Raw genomic sequence first — 23175 nt, 5'->3', positions numbered from 1 at the left:
ATAAAGACTACTATTTAAAATGAGATAAAAGTATTACTGTCCCCTAAATATAACAAAAATGAGCCACTAGAAACCCTTTCATATTAAACAAAGATATTCTATATACCAAGTTAAACTGCTATCATCATACACATTGCCATGACGAATATTTGTATGGCAGAGTCCATGGTAAGCTACAAGGACTACTTTTCTGCCTTGCTTTAATTACGTAAGCAACATCTGCCTGACTACCATATGCAAAGCAGTCATCCTGGGCTGGGAGAACAAACTGAGTAACATCTCAGCTTTCAAAACAATATTTGATCCTGTGGGAAAGACAAACATAGAAAGAAACTAATAGAAGGGAATGAAAGTTCAGTGCTGAGAGAAAGCGATAAAGCCTGACTGCCGGCTCTAACCTGGACCATGAGCGTTGGTGGGGCAGCTCAAAGGTGGAGCACCTCACCTCAGAGGTTGTGGAGAAGAAAGCACGTGGGACATGGGGCTGCCTCTAATAGGCTTTTTGTTTTCAGACTGGATCTTTTCTGAATAAATTTAATGCTCATTTCATGATTTAGGAGTGGGCTACTGTTAAGAATATTTTAGTTTGTAACAAATAATAGACGACCTTTCAAAATAATTTTAACATACACCTAACATGTGTTAGTCGGCTCTCAGGCTGTCCATATTCATGTCCATTATAAAGCATTATTTGCCAAGTTCCGAAAAAGCGTTTCGAAGTGGCAATATAAGAAAAGAAAGAAATGACAATTTCAATTGAATTTTATATTACACATTTGATCTAACACAGTTATATATTTTCCTAGATATTTACCAATCCAGAGCAACAAAATGTAATTTACCAGCTTCTAAAGATTAAACAACCCTAACTCCAAAGTAGTAATTCAAACATACAAATAAATTTGAACAAAGTATTAATTTTTATCATTATTTCTACCTGTAGGATCAGACGGTTTTTGGCCAACGAGCTTTTTCTGCGGACTTGGCTTTGATATGCCTTCAAAGCTTTTAAGAGGCCAGGAATTTGAGAAATTAACAGAATTATCTTGCGACTTCTTTGGAGATACAGTAAGAGATGTGTGCTTTGGACTGGTCCGAGGTGATGAGAGAGGACAGGATGGAAGGATGAAGGCTCCTGGACTTAGATTTGCACCAGAGTATGACGATGCACGTTCTGTTTGACTACCAAACGTCTGCTGTGTCTTAGTGCCAAAATTCAGGCTGGCATACACTGTAACAAAACAAAGGAGAATATGGTATTTATGTACACACATCTTCTAGGAGTACAGTTTTTTTGCTTTTCACATTCAGGTTTTTATCCCATCTGGCGCTTATCTTTTTGTATGGTGTGAATTCCACTTTTTTCTATATGGACAGTGCAATTTTCCCAGTGCCATCTTTTAAACTGCCCGTCCTCTCCCTTTCCTCTACAGAGCTCCCACCTACACATTTGGGTGTCTTCTTAGGTGCATATTATTGGTTCCACGAGTCTATGCTGTCTGCCCTTCCCTTGGGAGTACACCATTTTATTATCATCGCACTGAGAGGATGAGCTTCCTTCCATTTCAATCTTCTTTAGAACCATCTTGGCCTTTCTTGGCCTTCCATTCTTTCACATGTATTTCAAGACTAGCCTGTCAGGCTCCACAAAAGAGCCTGGTGGGATTTTGATTGGAATGACATTGAATTTAAGGATTAACCTAGGAATAACTGCCTCATATTGAGTCTCCCTGTTTAAAAATATGGAATCTCCTTTAATTTATTTAGGTTTTCTTTGATGTCTTTCAAAAAAGCATATTTTTGCTTTTATAATAGAGTGTATGCAAATCTTGTGTTAGATTTCCAGATACAAATTTTGTTGATACTGTAATTTCTTTCTTAAAAACTACATTTTTCAAAGTTGCTGGGGTCTCAGAAATTTATTGACCTTTACATTCTGGTTCTATAGCTGGCAACTTTGCTAAATTATTTAAAATTTTAATAGTTTTCTATATATCCTTTTAGACTTCCTATGCAGATAATCTGATAATGGTAATGATGGTAATGACAGTGACTGTGATGAGATAATGCATTTACTGAGCACTGACTCTGTGCCAGGGGGTGTTCTAAGCACTTCATGTGTATAACCAATTTAGTCCTCACAACAACCCTGTGGGAGTAGGTACTGGTCCTCTACTATAGATTTTAAAAAAAAGTAAAGCAGGATATGTCAACTGACGACGAAATTATAAAGCTGGGACACGAAGCCAGGCACTACAGCTCCCAAGCCTGTGCTCTTAACCACTACATTGTACTACGTTTTATCTGGGAATAATGACAATTCTCGTTTCTTCCTCTTCAAATTCTGTACTATTAATTTTGAACTAGGCCCTCCCTAGATAGAGTATAATGACTCCCAAATTTTTAGCAGTGACTTCTTCCTTAAACTCCAGACTCAACATCAAAATGCCACCCAACGTCTTCTCTAAAGAGACAGGTGTCCTCAACTTAACGCGTCCAAAACAAAACTCCTGATTTCCCAACAGCTCTTCTCCTACCTTCCTCTCTTGGCACACGGCAGCTCTATTCTTCAAGTTGCCCAGGCCAACAATATTGGACTCATCCTTGACTCCGCTCTTCTCTCACACTTCACATCTAAGCCATTAGCAAATCTCACTGGCTCTATGTTAGCAATACAAGGTGATCACTAAGTTTGAAAACTTAGGTGAATGAGGAATAAATCTTAATTCATATTACTTTAGTATACAGGATAAAATAAAATTATCTATGCTTCCAAACTGTCTATCAGAATCCAACCACTTCTTGTCACCCTCCTCTAAAATGAGTCATAATCGCCTCTCACCTTTTCTACTGCCATCACCTAACTGGTTTGCTCTGCACCCGTCACACTCCTGCCAACCCTGTTCTCTACACAGCAGCTCAGATCATGCTGTTTGACTTGCATGGACTATATGGACTCTACCTCCACTGACTTGCCACCCCACTCAGAATAAACTGCCAAAGCCTTACAATGCCCTACAAGGCCACATGTTATCTCTCATAATTACTCTCCCCCCTCACTCATTCCGCTGACCTCCTCGCTATTCCTCCAATAAGCCAAATATGGTCTACTTCAGAGCATTTGTACCTTGTTGCTGTCTCTGCCTGAAACATATCCATGTGGCTCCCTCCTGCACTTCATTCAGGTTTGCTTAAACGTTATCACTTCAAAGGCCTTCCCTGTCATATTCGGTCCCCTTACTCACCTATTTGTCTTCAAAGCACTTATTTCCATTCTTACTGTTCACTCATTGTTTGCCTCTCTTCTAACAGATTTTCATCTTTAGACTCTAGAACAGTGCCTGGTTCTCAATAAATATTAAAGGAATTAGTAATTAAATGCACAATAGCAGTACTAATAGTGAGCATTTTTGTGCTGTTCTTGACTTTAAAGTGAATTCTAGTATTTTACCACTAAATATAGTTGCTAAAGGTATTAACAGATATCATTAATTAGGTTTGGAAAGTTATTGTTAAGTTTGTTATGAGTTTATAATGCATAAATGTTAAATTTTTATCACATGCTTTTATGGCCTCTATTGACACAGTTACACTGTTTTCCTCCTTCTATCTGTGATAAGCTTAAACTACAGGTTTTTCTGGAAGACCCCTTCTTAGACATAATATATATAATACAAATTTTAAAGATTTTATTTTTCCTTTTTCTCCCCAAAGCCCTCTGGTACATAGTTGTGTATATTTTAGTTGTGGGTCCCTCTAGTTGTGGCATGTGGGACGCCGGCTCAGCATGGCCTGATGAGCGGTGCTATGTCCGCGCCCAGGATACAAACTGGCGAAACTCTGGGCCGCCGAAGCGGGTCACGCGAATTTAACCACTCGGCCACGGGGCAGGCCCTATAAAATACAAATTTTAAAAACACATTGCTAGATTTGGTTTGCTTGTACACTGGCTTTTATAAAAGTGAGACTGGACCACCATTTATTTTCCTTTATTCACGGACCTTATCTGGTCATGATATTAAGGTTATATTAATTTCATTAAATGAAATAAGGAGACTTCCTTCTTTCTTTCTTAATTCTTTTAATTAAGAATTAACTTCTCGGGGCTGCCTTGTGGCGTAGCGGTTAAGTTCGGTGTGCTCCGCTCTGGCGGCCTGGGTTCACGGGTTCAGATCCTGTGAACATCACTCATCAGTCATGCTGTGGCCGTGTCCCACATACAAAACAGAGAAAGACTGGCACGGATGTTAGCTCAGGGCTAGTCTTCCTCATGCAAAAAAAAGGAAGAAGACTTGCAACAGATGTTAGCTCAGGGTGAATCTTCCTCAGGAAGAAAGAAAAAAGAATCTTTTAATTCTTTTAATTCATTCTTTCTTAATAAGATAGGATTTACCTTTTTTCTGAAGGTTTGACAGAATGCTAGGAAAACCATTTGGGCCTAGGATTTTTTGTTTGTTTGTTTTTTTGGGTAAAATTTCTAAATAAAATTCCTTTAATCATTACAGGTCTATTCAGATTTCTGACTTCTAATTGAGACAACTTTCACAAGCTTATTAATTGTGTTGTTCAAACATTCTGTATTATTTAATCCAAAACTTCCTTACCCTATTAAAATTCTCTACTAACATTTGTAGATTTATTTTCTCCCTGTAATTTTATCAAATTACATACATATGCACACACATATATGTATACACATATACATTTTAGAAAAGTCTTATCTTCTTAGTGAATTGTTCTTTTTTCACTATAATGACCATCTTCAGCCCTAAAAATGGTTTTAGATTTAGTGTGCACACTTTCCCTAACATCAATGTTTTTGCTATTCTGCTTTGAGTATTTGCCTAGTGTATCTTTTCCATGTTTTACTTTCTCCCATTCTATTTTGATGTGTTTTAGGTGTGGCTCTTAAAAATGGCATTTCCATTTTAATAAGTAAAATAAAATCTGATCATCTCTGCTATTTAAATGGTAAGTTCTGCCCATTTATATTTATGGTAACTACTGATATATTTGGTTTTAATTCTACCATCAATATTATTTTGTGCTTTCTATTTAGTTTTTCTTTGTTACTTTTTTCTTGCCTTTTACTGATCTTTTCTTTTTACTCCTCAATTAATATAAAAGTCCATTTGTAACCTTTTAGGGTTTCCCTTAAATTTTCCTTTAATATTTTTTTGAAGACTTATCACAACGAAAGACCTCGCTATGTATACTAACAAATAACATTCTTCTGAAGACTTAAACGACTATCTACATTACACATCACCTATTTTTAATTCATAGCTGACATAGTTAGGACCTCTACTTCTACCTAAATCTTTTTTGGGTGGAAAAGGGGACTACAGGAGACTTAAGTGGTGACAAATTTACATTCAGAATGAAAACTTTCAGTCTCCTGATTTCAATTACAGTGCTCTATCTACAGACACTGATGCTTCCATGTCAGTGTCTTATTATATGTTCCTTTTATTAAGAGATTTAAAAATATTTCTTGCAAAAAAATCAAAATCGGATCTTTTTATGCATATAAATAGAACCAACAGAATGTAACAAAATGTACCAACGGCTCCAGCATTCAGTGTGGATCACTGCAACATTAAAAACTGGATGGGAATTTCTAGATGGTTTGGCATCTGGCGTCCACACCCCAGGTCCTTCAGAAATGCCATGGAGAATGTTAGTTGAGATGATGATGGTCCCGGCAGAATTCTTAACGTATAACCTAGTATTAAGTGAAATCCTGACTTCAGAAGAACATGGTATCCCTTTAGTAATTGCTCTAATAGGTGTTCTGAGAGGTTACAGAAAACCAGAGCCGCTATGAAGATCTGATCAAACACTCAGAGTGGAGGTGTGCTCAAAGGTAATGCAATCATTCAGGGGGATCCTGAACAGGAGTATGCCAAGCAGCACAGAGAACACTCACTGCTCCCACGAATCACAAGTCCCAACAGGACATGGTCATGATTTAGGAAATACCTGCATCATGAAGAAAGATGGACTACTTTCATTGGAAATAACACCACAAAGAAAACTTTATGAAATTATGTGGCCCTTTGGAGTAGGGTAAGGAAATGGGACCTAAAAGGTAAGTGCTATATTAACTAAATCTTCTTTACTAATTTCAAATGACCATTGCTTTTTCATCAACAAATAAAGATAGAAGTACATCCCTATCACTCAAAAAATTTTAGTAAAGGATATACAACAAAAATTAAAATATCTTGGGGCCAGCCCTGTGGCAGAGCAGTTAAGTTCACGTGCTCCACTCTGGCGGCCCAGGGTTTCACCAGTTTGGATCCTGGGCGCGGCCATGGCACCGCTCGTCAGGCCATGCTGAGGTGGTGTCCCACATGCCACAACTAGAAGGACCCACAACTAAAACATACACAACTATGTACAAGGGGGCTTTGGGGAGAGAAAGGAAAAATAAAATCTTAAAAAAAACCCAAACTGTTATGGAAAATAATTGTCTTCTGCTAACACGGTACTCCTTAATGGATAATGTTATTTTCAATTACTTGGTATTAAAATGGTCATCTCCACCACGAGTTTCCAAACTCTCTAACTTTAATCAGTCATATTTATATTACGATTACTAAATCTAACATTTTAGAGTAACAGTTATGAAAAAATATTAAAGTTGTTATTAAAAATGTAACATCTTTCCTCTTTTTTGTCAAGCGTATAATTACACAAAATAACATATAAGCTAGATTTGGAAAAACCCACATAATATTTATGAATCATTTGTATCCAAATAAATTTGGAATTTAAACCTTTATCTTGATGACTATTAGTTGTCCCGAGGTACTGTAAGTCAGATTCCACACTGCCAGTTTTACCACATATCTGTGAAAATCCAAGTTGTCCACATTTGCCAGAAAAATTTGTTTGATGAGTCCCAGTGGTGCCTTTGCAAGGAAGGAGGAGAAAAACATCAAAATAAAGGTTAACTTTATTACATGAATGCATCTAATTTCACAAATGTTCGTGTCATTTGTATGGGAATGAATATAGGAGTACATGTACAGTGAGCCGGGCAGGCAAGAAAGGCAGAAAGTTTCTGCTATTGGCAGATCTGATTAGCGGCGGGGGTGGGTAAAGGACAGAAGACAGACTGGTAAAGTACAGAGAAAAGCAGACTGAAAAATACACAAAGGCAGTTTCTTCCTGCACGCTCCCTCCTCTCGCTGTGGAACGCTTCTGCACACCCGGCTTCTCCCTCTTCCCCGCAGTTCAGTGTACACTCTCCCCAAAAGCCCTACTGCAGAGCTCTTCTACTTTCTTTCCTCACATGCAGCACAGCGTTCACACAGTCTCCAGGCTTATCCATACTTTCCCTCTCCTGTGGCTGGTTAAGGTTACTCCTGGGCCGGAGAGTAAGTGTGAAGAAAAGAAGGTGATAATGACTCTCTGACGTTCAGTTGATTCATCCATAAAATGAGCCGATCCCTTGTAGTTCTGAAACGCTCTTTTTAAATTCTCTCCCTGTGATTCCAGGCCCCTTTATCCTCATGCACTGGCTATCTTTCCAGTTAAGCCTCACCTCCACGCTTTGGTTCTGTTTTCTCCCCACCTGCAACAGTCCCTCTTGCCTCACCGCCAATCACAAACCCTTCCCTTCTTTAAAGTCCAGCGCAAGTCCAACCTCTTTCCTGGAGTTTTCACAAACCACTTCAATACCCACGACCTTTTCCTTTCTTGAATCCCTATGGTACTTATTATAATTTGTATCATCCAACCCAGCATTAGGTTATACGTTGTCTTATTCTCCAGTCATTTAAAATCTGTACAATTAGTCAAGAGCTTTTCAATGGTACAGAAACCACGAGCCTTATAAAAATCTAAAGTAGCGGCCGGCACCATGGCCAAGTGGTTAAGTTCGCGCGCTCTGCTTTGGTGGCCCAGGGTTTCACCGGTTTGGTTCCTGGGCGTGGACATGACACCACTCATCAAGCCACGCTGAGGCGGCATCCCACATGCCACAACTAGAAGGACCCACAACTAAAAACATACAACTATTTACCAGGGGGCTGTGGAGAGAAAAAGGAGAAAACAAAATCTTAAAAAAAAAAATCTAAAGTAATGGTGAGCATAAATGGATATATTCTTGCCTTTCTTTTTCTCTATTAAACATTAAATTATACCATCATTATAACACTTCATTTTTGTAGGAAAATATTAAGGAATTTTACTGCATAAAGGTCTATAAATTGTCCTAATATTTCCTAAATAATGTGTCTGAACTCATAGCCAACAAATTTCAATAACTGACATCATCTGGATGTTAAATAAATGTTAACACTTACGACAAACTCAATCTATCCCTTATAAACCATTTTCCCTTCCCAACTGGTTTCATTTTGTCAACACATTCCCATTTTTCTAATTATCTGGGTGCTAAGTCTTGAAATCTTTCTCTACTACCCTTCCTCATCTTTTACATCCAGCTGTTGTATTTTCCTGATTATTCCTTTCTATCCTGTTTGTAAACAACCTTATCACTCTAGCTTCTTTTTTCCTTAATAAAAAATCTCCATTAAGTCCCAAAACTTACAAGTATGAGCTTAAATTTTTGAGCCTAGCAAACGAGGGTTCCCCATATACCAATTTATCTTTGACCATCTAAAATGAATCCTGGGGGCTGGCCCCATGACTGAATATTTAAGTTCGCGCACTCTGCTTCGGCGGCCCAGGGTTTCAGAGGTTTGGATCCTTGGTGCAGACGTGGCACCACTCATCAGGCCATGTTGAGGCAGCATCCCACATGGCACAACCAGAGGCACTCACAACTATAATACACAACTATGTACTGGGGGGCTTTGGGGAGATGAAGAAAAAGGAAAAAAAGGAAAGATTGGCAACAGATGTTAGCGCAAGTGCCAATCTTAGGGAAAAAAATAAAAAATAATGAATCCTGCCTTTACACAGGATCTAGACTATCTCAAGCCCAGCCCTAATGTAAGCCTTCACTCTCCTCGGAACTTCTCTCTAACTACCTGTATGATATACATCCCAAAAGACGCTGTTCAAGTCCTCTCTCCTCTTAATGCCTTTTCTAACTGTACGACCCATGACAATGACCATGTCCTCTGAACTACTGTAAGTTTTCCTTCCTGTAACACTTACTTAAGCAATTAAACATCTTCCCACTTGCTCTGGCCAAAACCCTTAGGGCCTCCTTGACTCCTCTCTCCCTCCACTCCTCGCCCGCTCCATCAGCAAATCACGTCAACTCCACCTCTGACACATCACCAGAATCCAACGACGTCCACCACATTCACTGCCGCCCTGGTCAAAGCCTCCACCGACTCCGGCCTCGACAACAGACTCCGTTTTCACCCTTGCCCTCCTTAAGTCTATTTTAAATGTAACATCCAAACAAGCCCAGAAAATATAAGGTAATTGATCTTGCTTCTTTCCTCATAATGTTCCTCACTCAGACCAAAAGCCCAATAGCCCACCAGGTCTTATAAATAAGGACCTCTATTATCTCTTTAATCTCCTTTTCTCCTTCTCTTCCCCTTACTCATTTCATTTCCTACTTACCAGCCTCTTTGATCTCTCTCAAATGTGTCTCGTACCGTGCACTGACTGTTCCCTCTTCCTGGAATTATTTGCTCTTCTCTCTTGAAATCTATGTGGTTGGCTTCAAATACTCCCTCTGAATACGGCCTTTTCTCACCACATTATTTAAAATAGCCCCTCCTCCCTATTCCTCCTCTCTGCTTTATTTTTCTCAGCAGCATTTATCACCATCTAACCCACCATGTTTTGCATCTATTTAACGTGTGCTTCACCCCATCTAGAATGCAAGATCTACTAGGCAGAAAGTTTTCCCTTTTTTGTTAATTGCTGTATCTCCAGGACTTAGAAAAGTGGCCAACACATAGGAGATAATAAATATGAGCTGTTGATTAAGCAAATGTAGCCTTACATTACTACTCAAAAGGTTTCAGTGAGAAACTCTTCCAGGTCTTACGAGACAATTACGTTAAGTGTCTATTTTCATCAGATCTTTAAAAAATGTTTACTGCATCTGAATTGTCTACTAGATTACAGGTTCTATGAACCCCTGAAAGAACTATGAAGTTCAGAGAAATCTTTAGTTTAGTTCAACACGTCCGTTACCTGCACCTTTTACTTACCAGCAGCACATACAGGAAGGGAATCTGGGTTAAAATCCCGACTATTCTCAAATAAGTTTCTTGACACTCTTTTTCTGCTAAAACATAAATCATCATTGACAGGCACTCCTTGTGAGGACTTTAATTTTGGAGATGGGATGAAATCATATGCTGAAAACTATAAGAATAGAATAATAAATTAGAAAATTTGTGTTAAGTTACTTGGTAATAAATATGACAGAGTAATTTAGACCCAATTACAAAATTCAGGTTAAAAGAAAAAAAATTTATCAAGTAAATGATACAAATAAACATTCACATACAGTATGGTACACTAACAGTACTTTTCATTCCATAAAAGAAATGCTAATTTTTTTCCCTTTTTCTTACTATTTCACCCCAAACCTCCTCTGTACCTTACCCTCTTACAGCACACATCTGTCAGCTAGGAAGGAAAGGATGCAAATGACAAAAAGAGTGAAATGACAGCTTAAACAGAGAAATGAACATTTCTGATTTGGCAGCATGCCCATCACACTGTGCCATCTTTGAGCACTAGACAATAAATGGAAATTGAGGGCCACTGAACCAGCCAGGCTTCCACTCTCCTGCTCTTTCTGAGGACAATCTACCACCACAATCTGCAGCCCAAATGGAAATGTACTCGTTGCATCCTGTGCCAAGGCTGCAGTAGGAGACCTTCTTATGGCAGGTCTTCTGGTTAAAACCAACCTACATGATGCTTTATAACTGTCTAACACTTCATAGTTTCCAATTCCTTTTTCCCATACCCTCTCTGATCCTTAGGAGACAAAAGTCCCAGGGTAGAATTTTGAAGCTCTACGTAAGACTAAATGAGAGCATGATTCAAGTGTTCAGATTTCTTCACCAATGACGACCTCAATTGTTCTGGATCACTTCACATTCAACATGGCCACAGAATATTTAAAAATTGAGTGAACAAATAAGAAATTATACACACTGTTTATATACTTATTTGGAGCTTAAAGACAATCAAATCTAGACATATGGTGAACTATAAGCCTTCTCAGCACGCTTCTTTGCAAACTTTGCCAAGTATCAAAATGCATTGAAACACAATAAAATTAAAGATATATCTATTTGAAAACTTCTTAGCTTCTTGACTATCACAAGATAAGATTATAAACTACCAGATATACCTCAGGTAACTTGTTATTCCCATCAAATTTTGTGAAAAACCTGCTAACTCCTTCAAAAATTGATCCAGAAAACACCAATGAGAAATAAAGAATGCCCCAGTTGAAAAAGGCCCGATTTTACTTTCTCAAAAGCTACCATTACAACTTCTCTGACCAATTATATAGTAATCAGTATTAAAAGAACACGATGGGGAATGAAAATGTAACCAATTACAGTCAACTTCTGATTAAACACACTAAAAGAAGACATATTAACCCAATTTAAAAAGTGAGTAATCCACAAATAATTCTCCTGTATGGAATACATTTTATATTAAATTTGCTCTGTAATTAATTTCTGCCTAGAGAACAGAGTATCAGTATGTATGCCAGAAGCATACATGGTGGTGGTGATGGGGATACTGGGGCCGTGGCAGTGGTGGGGAACGTGTGTATGAGTGTGGCATTTTCAAGAATCTACAAGTCAGTCAGGGATTAAGTTTTGCTATAGAAAAATCTGCAAATATTTGAAAGCAGACTATCAGATACATCAATTACTATTAAGATGAGAGGCCCTTTTTGTTCTCTTTTAGAAGTAGTCAAATGATTTTCATCAGGATAAGCTTTGATGGGATTAAACAAGGAAGAACAGGAAATGGAAGTGAGTGAGAGTAAAACAGAAAAGTACAGACACATACTGAAAGAGCTGTAAGCTAACCTACAAAATGGGAAGCAGTCTGTTCAGGAACATGGAACTCGTGTTTGGTCTTCGTAGTTAATAAACACCTAACAATTTAAATGAGTTAATTCCTTAGAGTTACAGTAAATAAAAGCATCATAAAAGGCAAGTTTCGGGGCCGGCCCTGTGGCATAGTGGTTAAGTTTGCACACTCCACTTCAGCGGCCTGGGGTTCACTGGTTCGGATCCTGGGTGTGGACTTCACACACCGCTCATCAAGCCATGCTGAGGCGGCGTCCCACACGGAAGAACTAGAAGGACTTACAAGTAGGATATACAACTATGTACTGGGGCTTTGGGGAGAAGAAAAAAAGAGGAAGATTGGTAACAGACGTTAGCTCAGGGCCAATTGTCCTCACCAAAAAAGCAAAAGCAAAAAAAAAAAAAGGCAAGTTTCACACTTAATATTAACGACTTGAAATTCACTTAGTCTTACATACCATTTTAATCTTGTTGTTTATTATCTCTTAACTTTTGCATTTACTTCTTTGTATATTTTTCATAAAAAGATTGCTTTGACCTTATTTCAGCTCTTGGCAAGGAGTGTAAAACATCACAAAAATAGCTTTAATTTTATTCTGTTAGAGTTAGTATCAAATTATGAGAAAAAGACCTTTTTATTAGCTAATTCTTTCAGAAACCACCTACACTCTTGCCTTGACTGAATTTGTACTAAACTTTACCTTGACCTCCAGTTTTTGGAAACTTTCATCTTCTACCAGTTCTTTCTGGTTTGTTCCTTAATGGTGGCCATTAAAAAAGTTTATTCCAATTACCCAAAGTCACCCTCCGAAACATCTTTGCATGTTTTTTCAAATCACTTTCTATGTACACTTTAAGAAAACATAGTTGTGATGCTATATGCAAAGTTTTATATCCCACTTTTGCACTTAATATTATAACACAAGTATTTTCCACGTTGTTAAAACCTCTCATAAGTGCTGTAAACTTTACTTACAAAAGTAGTAACTGCTTATTGTAAAAAGATGCAGGGGTTGGTCCCATGGCCTACTGGAGCGCACTTAAGTGTGGCGCACTTTGCTTCAGTGGCTCAGGTTCAGTTCCTGGGCGAGGACATACACCACTCGTTGGTGGTCATGTTGTGGCAGAGACCCATATACAAAATAGAGGAGGACTGGCAACAGATATTAGCTCAAGGTGAATCCTCCTCAAGCAAAAAAGAAAAAAAAAAAAAAGAGGAAGATTGGCAACAGATGTTAGCTCAGGGCCAATCTTCTTTACCAAAAACAAACAAAAAAAACCCTCCCAAAATGCAAACAAGATAGAAGTAAGTAAGATGAAAAGTCAAATTCTTCTTTGACACCCCTTCCACCAGAATCCTATTGATAAACTCTGTTAACAGATCTTTTTCTCTATATAAATATTCTTCAATAAGCTAGTTTTAAAAAACAAACATAGATCACATAGTAAGTACTCAGCATATTGTAGGCATCCTTCCATGTTAATCCATACATATCTGTTATTCCTTTTAATGGCTGCCCAGTATTTCACATTATGGTTGGACTCATAGTTCTCTACTGATAGACATTTTCTTTGTCACAATTTCACTGTTACAATCTTGTAGTGCATATTGTTATATACATATCCTCGTGTATTATGAGAGTCTTTCTGGAGAACAGAAATACTAAAAATGGAATTGTTAGGTCTAAGGATATAAGCTATTTTTAAAGGCTGCATAATATTCCATTGACTAGATATACCATTCTCCTCCTATGGAACATTTGAGTAGCTTCCAAAATTTCTGTTTAATATTGACAAGGAAGAAATTTCAGTGAGGGAAATGGTGCATACCTGGCTTAAGGTAACAGTGCTCATAAAAGATTTGCAGATCTTAGAAAGATTGTCACATATGTTACATAGCTAAAATATATTTTTAAAACAACTAAGATGCTTTCTTTGACATCCTTAGGCTTCCTACACAAGGCAGAGTACCCAGAGTGAACTTTTTGTAGCAGTCAGTTAACTCATAAAATGTGCAAACAAGACTATGTCCAGTCTGCAATTTTTTTCTCTGTTCTCATTCTTAGATTTCTACAATTTAGCCTATTAGCTGACTCTCTTACATGTAAGATAACAAACTGCAAAATAACAAACCAAATATTTCTGACTCCTGGTCTGCTGTTTACTCCTGGAAGTTTCACTACTATACTGTCCTGACTCTAACATGCGACTCAGACACGTGGCCTGAAAGCGCATCTTTTCTGAGCCTGCACCTCGAGTCCGCATTAACCTTTCCTCACGACACTGACTGAGCAACGTGGCTCTTGCTCGCACAGTGACTCTGATTTTCAGGAAAGCCTGGTTCTGGTTCTGATTTTGACCGAGCGCACAGACAACACTTTCCACACAGACGGCAGGAGAGGTAGATGTGAGTTTTGATTTTTACGGTCTGACTATCAGGTGATGAGCATCCTGGCCAGGCGGCAGCTGACAGGGAACCTGGAATCTTGTTTCCTTGTTGGTGTGTTCTGTTGATGTTTGTTTTTAAATGTACTCATATGAGTTCCATTACTCTAATAATCCAAGCCCTCTTCCTCCATCTAAAACTTAAGGCGTTTACACGTTTTGATTATGGGTCCAATACCTGTCAATATCTACAAAAATCAAATTCCTATACCAAAGAAGAAAGGAAACAAAATCCGTAACATTCAAAAGTCAGCTTTCTTCAGTTTCTCTAAATAACTGAGTAACTGCAAATTAACATTACTTTAGAATTCTAAAGCTAAAGAAAGGATTGTAATGAAACATTTAATTATAAATTAGACAAACTCAGAAAAATGATGGTTTCCAAAAGCCAAATAAAACAATATACAATTCTCCAAATTTAAACAAGTTTAGCCTTTTAAAAACTAAGGAAATTCAATGCCATTACTGTATAGGATATGGACACTGAAAAAAAAGTCTCATTAAATTCCTGGAAATCACAATTCTCAATCCATTAGCTATCTATTTCTGTGTAACGAATTATGCCAAAATTTAGCAGCTGAAAACAACAAACATTATTCTCTCTCTTTCTGTGGATCAGGAGTTTGGAAGTGACTTTACTGGATGGCTCAACTCTCTCCAAGGCTGCAATTAAGGTGACGGCTAGGCTGCTGTCAGCTGAAGGCCTAGCAGACTGGAGGATCGCTGGAGTTCATTCAGGGGGCTACTGGCACGAGGCCTCAGTTCCTTGCTGTCTGGGCCTCTCCAGAGGGCTGGTCATGACATGGCAGCTGGCTTCCTCTGAGAAAGACAGCAACCAAAGTGGAAGCTGCAGTGCCTTTGTGTGTGTGTGTGTGTGTGTGAGGAAGACTGGCCCTGAGCTAACATCTGTTGCCAATCTTCCTCTTTTTGCTTGAGGAAGAGTGTCCCTGAACTAACATCTGCTGCCAATCTTCCTCTATTTTGTATGTGGGACACTGCCACAGCATGGCTTGATGAACAGTGTGTAGGTCCCTGCCCAGATCCGAGCCCGTGAACCCCGGGCCGCTAAGCAAAGCGTGCAAACTTAACCACTACGCCACTGGACCAGCCCCTGCAGTGCCTTTTTACAACTAGTTTCTGAAGTCATACACCATTATTTTTACTTTATCTGTTAGAAGTGAGTCATTAAGTCCAGACACATTCAAGGAGAGGGGAACTGGACTCCAGCTCTTCAAGGGAAGGATTGCAAAGAATTTGTGGAAATATACTTAAACCAGCACACAGCAATGATGCTTCCTTGATGGACCTAATCAATTTAATGGCGCTCAATTTTATGCTATTGTTTCCTCAGCTACTCAACATTCTTAATAGACTGGCACCTGCTTCTGCTGCCTTATAATTAGAGCCTCTAAGTTATACATAAGGTAAAATTTTCCACATGATAAATATGAAATATCTTTTGAGCAAACAATTTGGTATATCTTGTCTATTTATAGACAGTATTAATCAATCAGGACAAAATCAACTGGAACAAGCTCCTGTTCTAATTGGCTTATAAAAATCATTATTAACAGGTTAAGTGCTTATCTCACAGTAAACTAAGTAAAACCCAAAGATTTCTAAGATTTTTTTTACTTCTTATGATTTAAGTGCACTGTCTCTTTAAGAAGAAAAAAAATGGGTCTTTCCAAAGCTGTACATTTGAGGGGAAACACAGACTAGCTGTGTGAGTTTAATTAATGGCCTCAGTCACTAGGTTAAAGAACAGGAAGAAAAATGCTCTTAAACAAACTTAAAAGTTGTAATATCTGGTATATAATTGTATAGTAAGAGTTCACATAAAAACCCTATTTAAAGACGGCTGTTTGGACAAATCAGACTCATTTAAAAACAGCTATTTGTCTTTGCCTAGATTTATCACCATGTAAAAATAATATTAATATAATTGTGCAAACTTGAAATTATCTTCTCAGGAAAAGCCTAATTAACTTAAATTTCTTCTACTGGTTTCACAGGTTGAATACATTAACATCACTCTTTTTCAAAATATAAAACTGTTAAATCATATGTTCAATTAAATTTCATAATAGATAATACCTTTACTAAAAGGGACCAATTCTTTTCTTTTTAAAGATTTTATTTTTCCTTTTTCCTCCCAAAGCCCCCCGGTACACAGTTGTGTATTTTTAGTTTCAGGTCCTTCTAGTTGTGGCATGTGGGACGCCACCTCAACGGGGCCTGATGAGAGGTGCCATGTCCGCGCCCAGGATCCAAACAGGTGAAACCCTGGGCTGCAGAGCACGTGAACTTAACCACTTGGCCACGGGGGCGGCCCCAGGATCAATTCTTATAATGCCACAAATCGTACGATGCTTAATATACTAGCTTATGTTGTAATTTTCAGACCCTTAGTTTAATATTTTAAACTAAAATTCAATTAATGAAAAAATCTTAAGACCCTGAACAATTTCTAATTAAGATAAAAATACAAATCACTAATTGCCAAATATGTTTTTATTTTACTTTTGTCTCTTATACACTATAGAATAACCATCAAATAAACAAGTTAAAGAATACATAAATGTCTTTGGATCCTGTTAAATACATGTTTATTTTTGCTACTTCAATCATTATAAAAAGGATATGAAATGTGTACTCATGGAGAGAATGAAAAAACAGTTCTTGGTTACGTAACCCCTTAGTTTTTTTCTGTGTCTGTGAGGAAACAAAAGTTGGTTTCTTTGGGTAAGGTTATATTTAATATTTATAGCTGACACTGCCGTAGGTAAAAAAAAAAAAAAGTTACAGGAAAATAAAAACATGTATACAAGGTAATAGAGATGTTTTGTCTCATTTAATACCTTTTTAAGGTTTTTCCAAAAAATTTATTTAAAAATTATTTTTCAGTTTTTAAAAAGATCATCTACATTGAGAATAGATAACCTTTTGGGTTGTTCATGATTTTGACAAGCATTAAAAATAAAACTTTTTTGGGCCAGCTGGGTGGTATAGCGGTTAAGTTTACCTGTTCTGCTTTGGCGGCCCGGGGTTCGCAGGTCCGGAACCCAGGCGTGGACCTAGCTAGCATCGCTCATCAGGCCATGCTGTGACAGTGTCCCACATACAAAGCAGAGGACAACTGGCATGGATGTCAGCTCATGGACCATCTTCCTCAAGCAAAAAGAGGAAGAGTGGCAACAGATGTTAGCTCAGGGCCAATCTTCCTCACAAAAAAACCATACACACACAAAAAAAACCCAAACAATAATTAGCAATTACAATAGAATAAATAATTTTTAAAAACAAAAAAAAAAAGCTTTTCAAATTCTTGAGGCATCTCAATAAAATTTAAAAAAATTAATGACTACTTATTGGAAACAATCCAACATCTACATTGATATTAGAAATGCTTTCAGGATTATTCATGATTTTGACATGCTTTAAAACTAAGGGTTTATTTATTCAGATACGCCAATCATATTTTTAAAAGAAATTAAAAGCTACTTATTGGAAACTATCCAACATCCAAGGAAAATCTCAATTTTTAGGATTATGTTCATACCAAATACATTAGTGCAACTTACTCATTTTAGGTTTTCTACTACCTTTAAATTTGTCATTTTAAGTATCCTGCATCTTCCCCACATTCTTCAAATCCCTGATCCTGTTTCCCACGCTCAGCTTGCCTCTTAGTTACCAGAACGTGGAAGCCTCGCATCAGAGCCCTGCTCTCAAAACGTGGTTTGCGAACCAGCAGCACCAGCGACACCGAGGAGGAGGAGCTTGAGACACGCTGTCTCAGACCCCATTCCAGACAGACCGCATCAGAATCTGTACTTCAACACAGTCCCGCGGCAACTCACATGCAATTAAAGTTTGAGAAGCACTGTTCTAGAGCTCATATGTTCCATTCTTTTGACCTAAAAAACCCAAAACACACCCTTCTTGCTATCTTAAAATTTTCCTGTATCCTAAGTCATCTTCCTTTTGTTTTTCCTTCAGTTCCAGAAAAGTCTTTTCGGCTCTGTTTCCAAGCTAGCCTCTCTCTATACTTGCGTTCCTGACTCCTTTAGCCTTTATTTAGAACATTAATTCCTTGCCTTTCTCTCTCGAATATGATTACAGGGACCAGCTCATGCGTATCCTGCACATCTAACATCTATCACAGGGCAAGACACAGAGCAGGCGTGTTGAATTCACAAGGGCTCCTTTCTCGGCCTCTTTCAAAACAGGCGTTTCCTATTTAAAAATAAAACAGTAGTAACTCATCCTGCTATATCTTGCAAACTTGGCTTTTTTCTTTCACCGTCACATCCTTAGATTTTTTTCACTTAACAGATATTTGTTGATATTGATTGTGGACACAGCAGTATGGTTAATACTGTTACAAAAACCAAAAAAACCCAGTCCCTATCATCACAGTGCTCACCACCGCTCAGGAGAAAGAAGGCATCGCTCTCATGTGTCAAATACCAAAAAGGGGGACAGCCAGGCAGTGCTCCAGAGGAGTCCACAAGCACACACTTGGCTTCACTCGTGGCGGATGATCAAAAAGATGCTGAAAAAACGCTTACCGCCTACATTTTCTCAACTCACCTCATAAATTTTCAAATTTGGTCTCTGTCTAAAACATCCTTCTAAAACCACTCTTTTCCATGTCCCAGTGACCTTCTCAAAAGCAAACCTCGACCTTGAAAAAGCTACAGACCTAGTCAGTACGCACGCATGGAGCACGTATGCTCCTCACTTCTCAGTCTGGGTACTGACTGCCACGACTCTTACCACACTGCAGAGAAACCTGCTGAGAGAAACACAGCTACCACGGTAGCCAGCTAGGGACTGCTGACCCCACTAGCCTGATTACTTGACGCTACTAACCCATCAAAACACTCAGAAAAACACAGAAAGAGACGCAAAGTTAGCATGTCACAGGAATCTGGTTATTAGTCCATGATACGTCAGGGCACAAAAATAATCAACTAAATAGTGGAAACAAAAACAGAACTAAAAAGTCTAAACACTAAAAAGTAAGAGAACAGTTAAATAGACCATGATACTATACGATCCGGTATTAAAGAGCCATTAAGCACCCTACTACAGATTATTTGATATTAAAGAAAAAAACGTTCATGGTAAAGTAAGTGAAAAGGGGAGGCTGTCACGTACAGAAAAAGAATCTGTACATGTATACATCAACTGAAATGAGAGATGAAGGACAGGCAAGAAAACACTCACTGCAGACCTCTCTCAGGACTGGGCTTGCTGAAAAATTTAAATTTCCTCCTTGTGCTTTTTCATATTTTCCAAATTTTCTATAATGAGCACGTATAACTTTTTTACAATCAGAAGAATTCTTAACAGGAAATTAAGAAGATAAAATTAAGAGAAAAGTGCCTTCAAAAATTATTTTACAAGTAGCAGGCTGAATATATAAGAAGAAGTGATGCCTTCCAGTTTTCATTCCCCTCAGCCTCCCGCGCATTTCCCAGCGCTGACGTGCCTCCTGAAGCCCTCCACTTCACTCCTCAAACCTCGCCCTTCTGGCTTCTCTTCCAGCTCAGCGGTGCCCTTTCTCTTTGCCTTCTTTGGTTCTCTCTCCCACTGCTTCTCCCCCCGGGGCTGTGTGCCAAGGCTGAGTCTTCACCACTCTGCTCTGGCTCTGTAAGCCTTCACTGGAGCCCACGATTGCCACAGGTTCAGCAATTACTTCTCAGTACGCAGCTTCCAAGATCTATATCTCTAGTTCTCTTTGTCTCTTGAATAGTAGTCGTCACACTCAACGGGAATAGTCTATCTCCCTCCACCTAAAATTAATTTTTCCCCAAATTAGCTTCCTCTTTTTGGGCCTTCTTATGCGTATTCATGAATCTCTTCTGCATTTTGTCACCTCATTCAGATTTTAGAGTTATTGCTCTTTCTCTCCCTCTCCTCCGTCACTAAATCCTTTGAAATCTCTCTTACATCCATCACTTTCTTTCTAGTCTAATCCCAAGACCCTGCTAATCCTCACACCTAAAGTAGTCCAATAAGTGTGAGTCTATCTTGTAAGTCTTTAGTCTCTAGTTTCTCTAAAAAACAGGAAACAAACACACACAATCTATATATTGCTCCTGTTGTGATTAATTTTCCTAAAACATTGCTTAAAAACAACAAAAACAAAACCCAAACAATGCTGTAGTCTCAAATCATGGTCAAAATAACAGGCTAACCTCTTTAGCCTGGCAATTCAGGGGTGGCCAATCCAGCCCCCGCCTCCCTCTATAACCTTACCTCCCCCTGCTACACTACAAAAGTCATCCTTCCAAGCAAACCAGTCTGTTCATCTTCAAAATGAGCTATAGGAGCACGTATTTAGAACACTTATGAGTTTTTCTGGAAGCTCTGCTGTTTAATGTCACTAATCAATGCTTTATGTGGACAAGACAAAAATAACGGATTAACAGTAGACCGCAAACGTTAAAGCGGAGCCTGGGCCAGAGCCAGTACAAATCAGACCAGGGGCCGTGACATTCTGGAAAAGGCAAAACGATGGAGACAGTAAAAAGATCAGTGGTTGCCGGGAGTTGGGGGTGGGGGGGTGCGAATAGGAAGAGCACAGAAGTTTTTAGGGCAGCGAAACTATTCTGTATGATACTACAATGGCGGATACTGGACTTGCATATAATTGTCCAAGCGACAGAATGTACAGCATTAAGAGTAAACCCTAGTGTAAAACTATGGACTTTGCATAATAATGATGTGTCAGTGTCGGTTCATCAACTGTAACAAATGTACCACTGTAGTGAGGGATGCAGTGCCGGAAGCTGTGCATGTGTGGGGGCAGGGGGTATATGGGAAATCTCTGTTCTCTCTGTTCAAATTTGCTGTGAACCTAAAACTGCTTTAAAAAATGTTTATTAATTTAAAAAAATATATATATACACTTTAAAAAACTGCACACATAAAACTATCTAAATATTTAATCCCTGTCCTCCATCAAGATGCACACCATTTCTGAACAAGAAAGTGTAACTTAATTTCTGGGACAAGTTTTAATTTCACCACAGCATCTTTCAAAAGCAACATATGTCTACACTGGAATTTCAGAAATGCACTTATTTTCAGATTCTTAGTGCTTTGGCCAGCACCAGAATCTTTTTAATACACTAACGCTTTATTTTAGACTTGACATCTAACAAGCAGTGTTAAGATCAATGTTTTCAGAAAATCATTCACTGCCAGGTAACGTTTACAATACACAAGAATAACCATATAACGAGGTTATGTAAATGTGAAAATTATTTCAAAAAACTGACAAATTTTGGAACTAGAAGGAACAAGAGGGAACATTCAGTTTACCTCCATCCACTGAATCTACTGCAAAAAGTACGAACTCCTGAGTTGCAAAATTGCTCTCCATACTCTGCCCCCGCCTACGTTTCCAGCCTCATTGGCTACTTCCCACCAAATGCCTTGCTTCAGATGTGCAGAAATGCACCATTCTTAGTAATTTGCTAAGTCCTCTCATAACTCTCATAACATACTCAGTGAACATATACCCCTTCGGTGTGAAATTCACGAGGACACAGCCACACTTACTCAACTCTTATACATATTTTATCACACTGTTGGAATCATAATCAGCCAGAAAACAATTAACGTAAGAAAAGTTTGAACAGAGAACTCTGACTATGGGATAATTCTACCCAGAAAAAGAACTGAAATCTTGAACTTTAGCAGGTAGGTACTTGTTGTGCTAATTATCTTTTGTGTATTGTAGGATACAGCATATGAATAAATATGCCTGATGCTGGAAACCAGGGTTTTATTGTGGGAAAAGGGAGATACAAATATGAACAAAGGAAGGTGAGGCAGAACGCTGTAGCGCTGAATTTGAGTTGGAAGTATCAGCACGAATTCATTAAAAAAAAGGTACTCCCTGGTTCTGGCCACTGAAAGGGCCAATTCGCAATGGTAAGCAACAGCAATGAGAACATCTATACCCAGACTTTGGTTTTTCCATTTTCCACTAAAAAAAGCAGTTCTAGGGCTCTTGAAAAAATGGTTTGCTTCCAGGTCTGGAGCAAGAAAACTACAAGGTAAGCCTGGGCATCACGTTATATTTAAGTTAAGGAAGTTATTCAAAGACTAAAGAGTCATGTCAAAGGATAAAGGAGCCAGCCACTAGTCAAATTTGAGACAATTATGGCATCAAAAGGAATACTCAGGTACTTAATTATTACACATAGAATAAAAAATGATGTCAGGTAACAAATATAGAAGAAACGTTACAATTTTTTTTAAAAGTTATCCTTTTTTGTAGCCCCCAATGTAATAAATGATACAGGTAAGGATAGTGGATGCTAAGAACAGTGGGTAAAGTTGGTGGGCCATTCATAGGGTCTCAAACTATCATCCTACAGATCAAGTGCTAATTATAAAGAGGAAAATAAACCTTAACAATGGAGTGATCCGGCTATCACCACCTCAGCCAAGTGATAACATTTAGCATCACCAATAATGGGACAACCTGATATTATAAGCCTTATGACGTGATGTAATGAGACCTTTGCAACATCTTCTATGTAAGGTTTTCGATAAAACTATTTACCTTGAATGTAATCATAAGGAAACAATCAGATAAATTAAGAACATGGGAAATTCTACAAAACAGCCACCTCAGTCTTCAAAAAAGTCAACATCACGAAACAACAAAGAAACAAACAGGTGGGCATAC

The 23175-nt window shown here is 38.3% G+C and overlaps 1 protein-coding gene across 5 annotated transcripts in view; it reads right to left on the bottom strand.

Moving 5' to 3' along the window:
* Positions 1 to 23175, bottom strand: part of TOGARAM1 (TOG array regulator of axonemal microtubules 1) — an 83700-nt gene that overhangs the window by 57352 nt on the left and 3173 nt on the right. For all 5 annotated transcript variants that reach the window (XM_014835685.3, XM_044765550.2, XM_044765552.2 and 2 more), the window contains exons 2-4: positions 10155 to 10311; positions 6783 to 6917; positions 938 to 1231 (exon numbers count right to left, since the gene is read on the bottom strand). In XM_014835685.3, coding sequence (XP_014691171.3) covers positions 938 to 1231; positions 6783 to 6917; positions 10155 to 10311 — 586 coding nt within the window. The remainder of the gene's footprint in view (positions 1 to 937; positions 1232 to 6782; positions 6918 to 10154; positions 10312 to 23175) is intronic.

Source organism: Equus asinus, chromosome 2 (assembly GCF_041296235.1).
Source record: "Equus asinus isolate D_3611 breed Donkey chromosome 2, EquAss-T2T_v2, whole genome shotgun sequence".
Taxonomy (NCBI): Eukaryota; Metazoa; Chordata; class Mammalia; order Perissodactyla; family Equidae; genus Equus; species Equus asinus.
The sequence above is the reverse complement of the archived record's forward strand: the minus strand, read 5'-3'. Positions and strand labels throughout refer to the sequence as shown.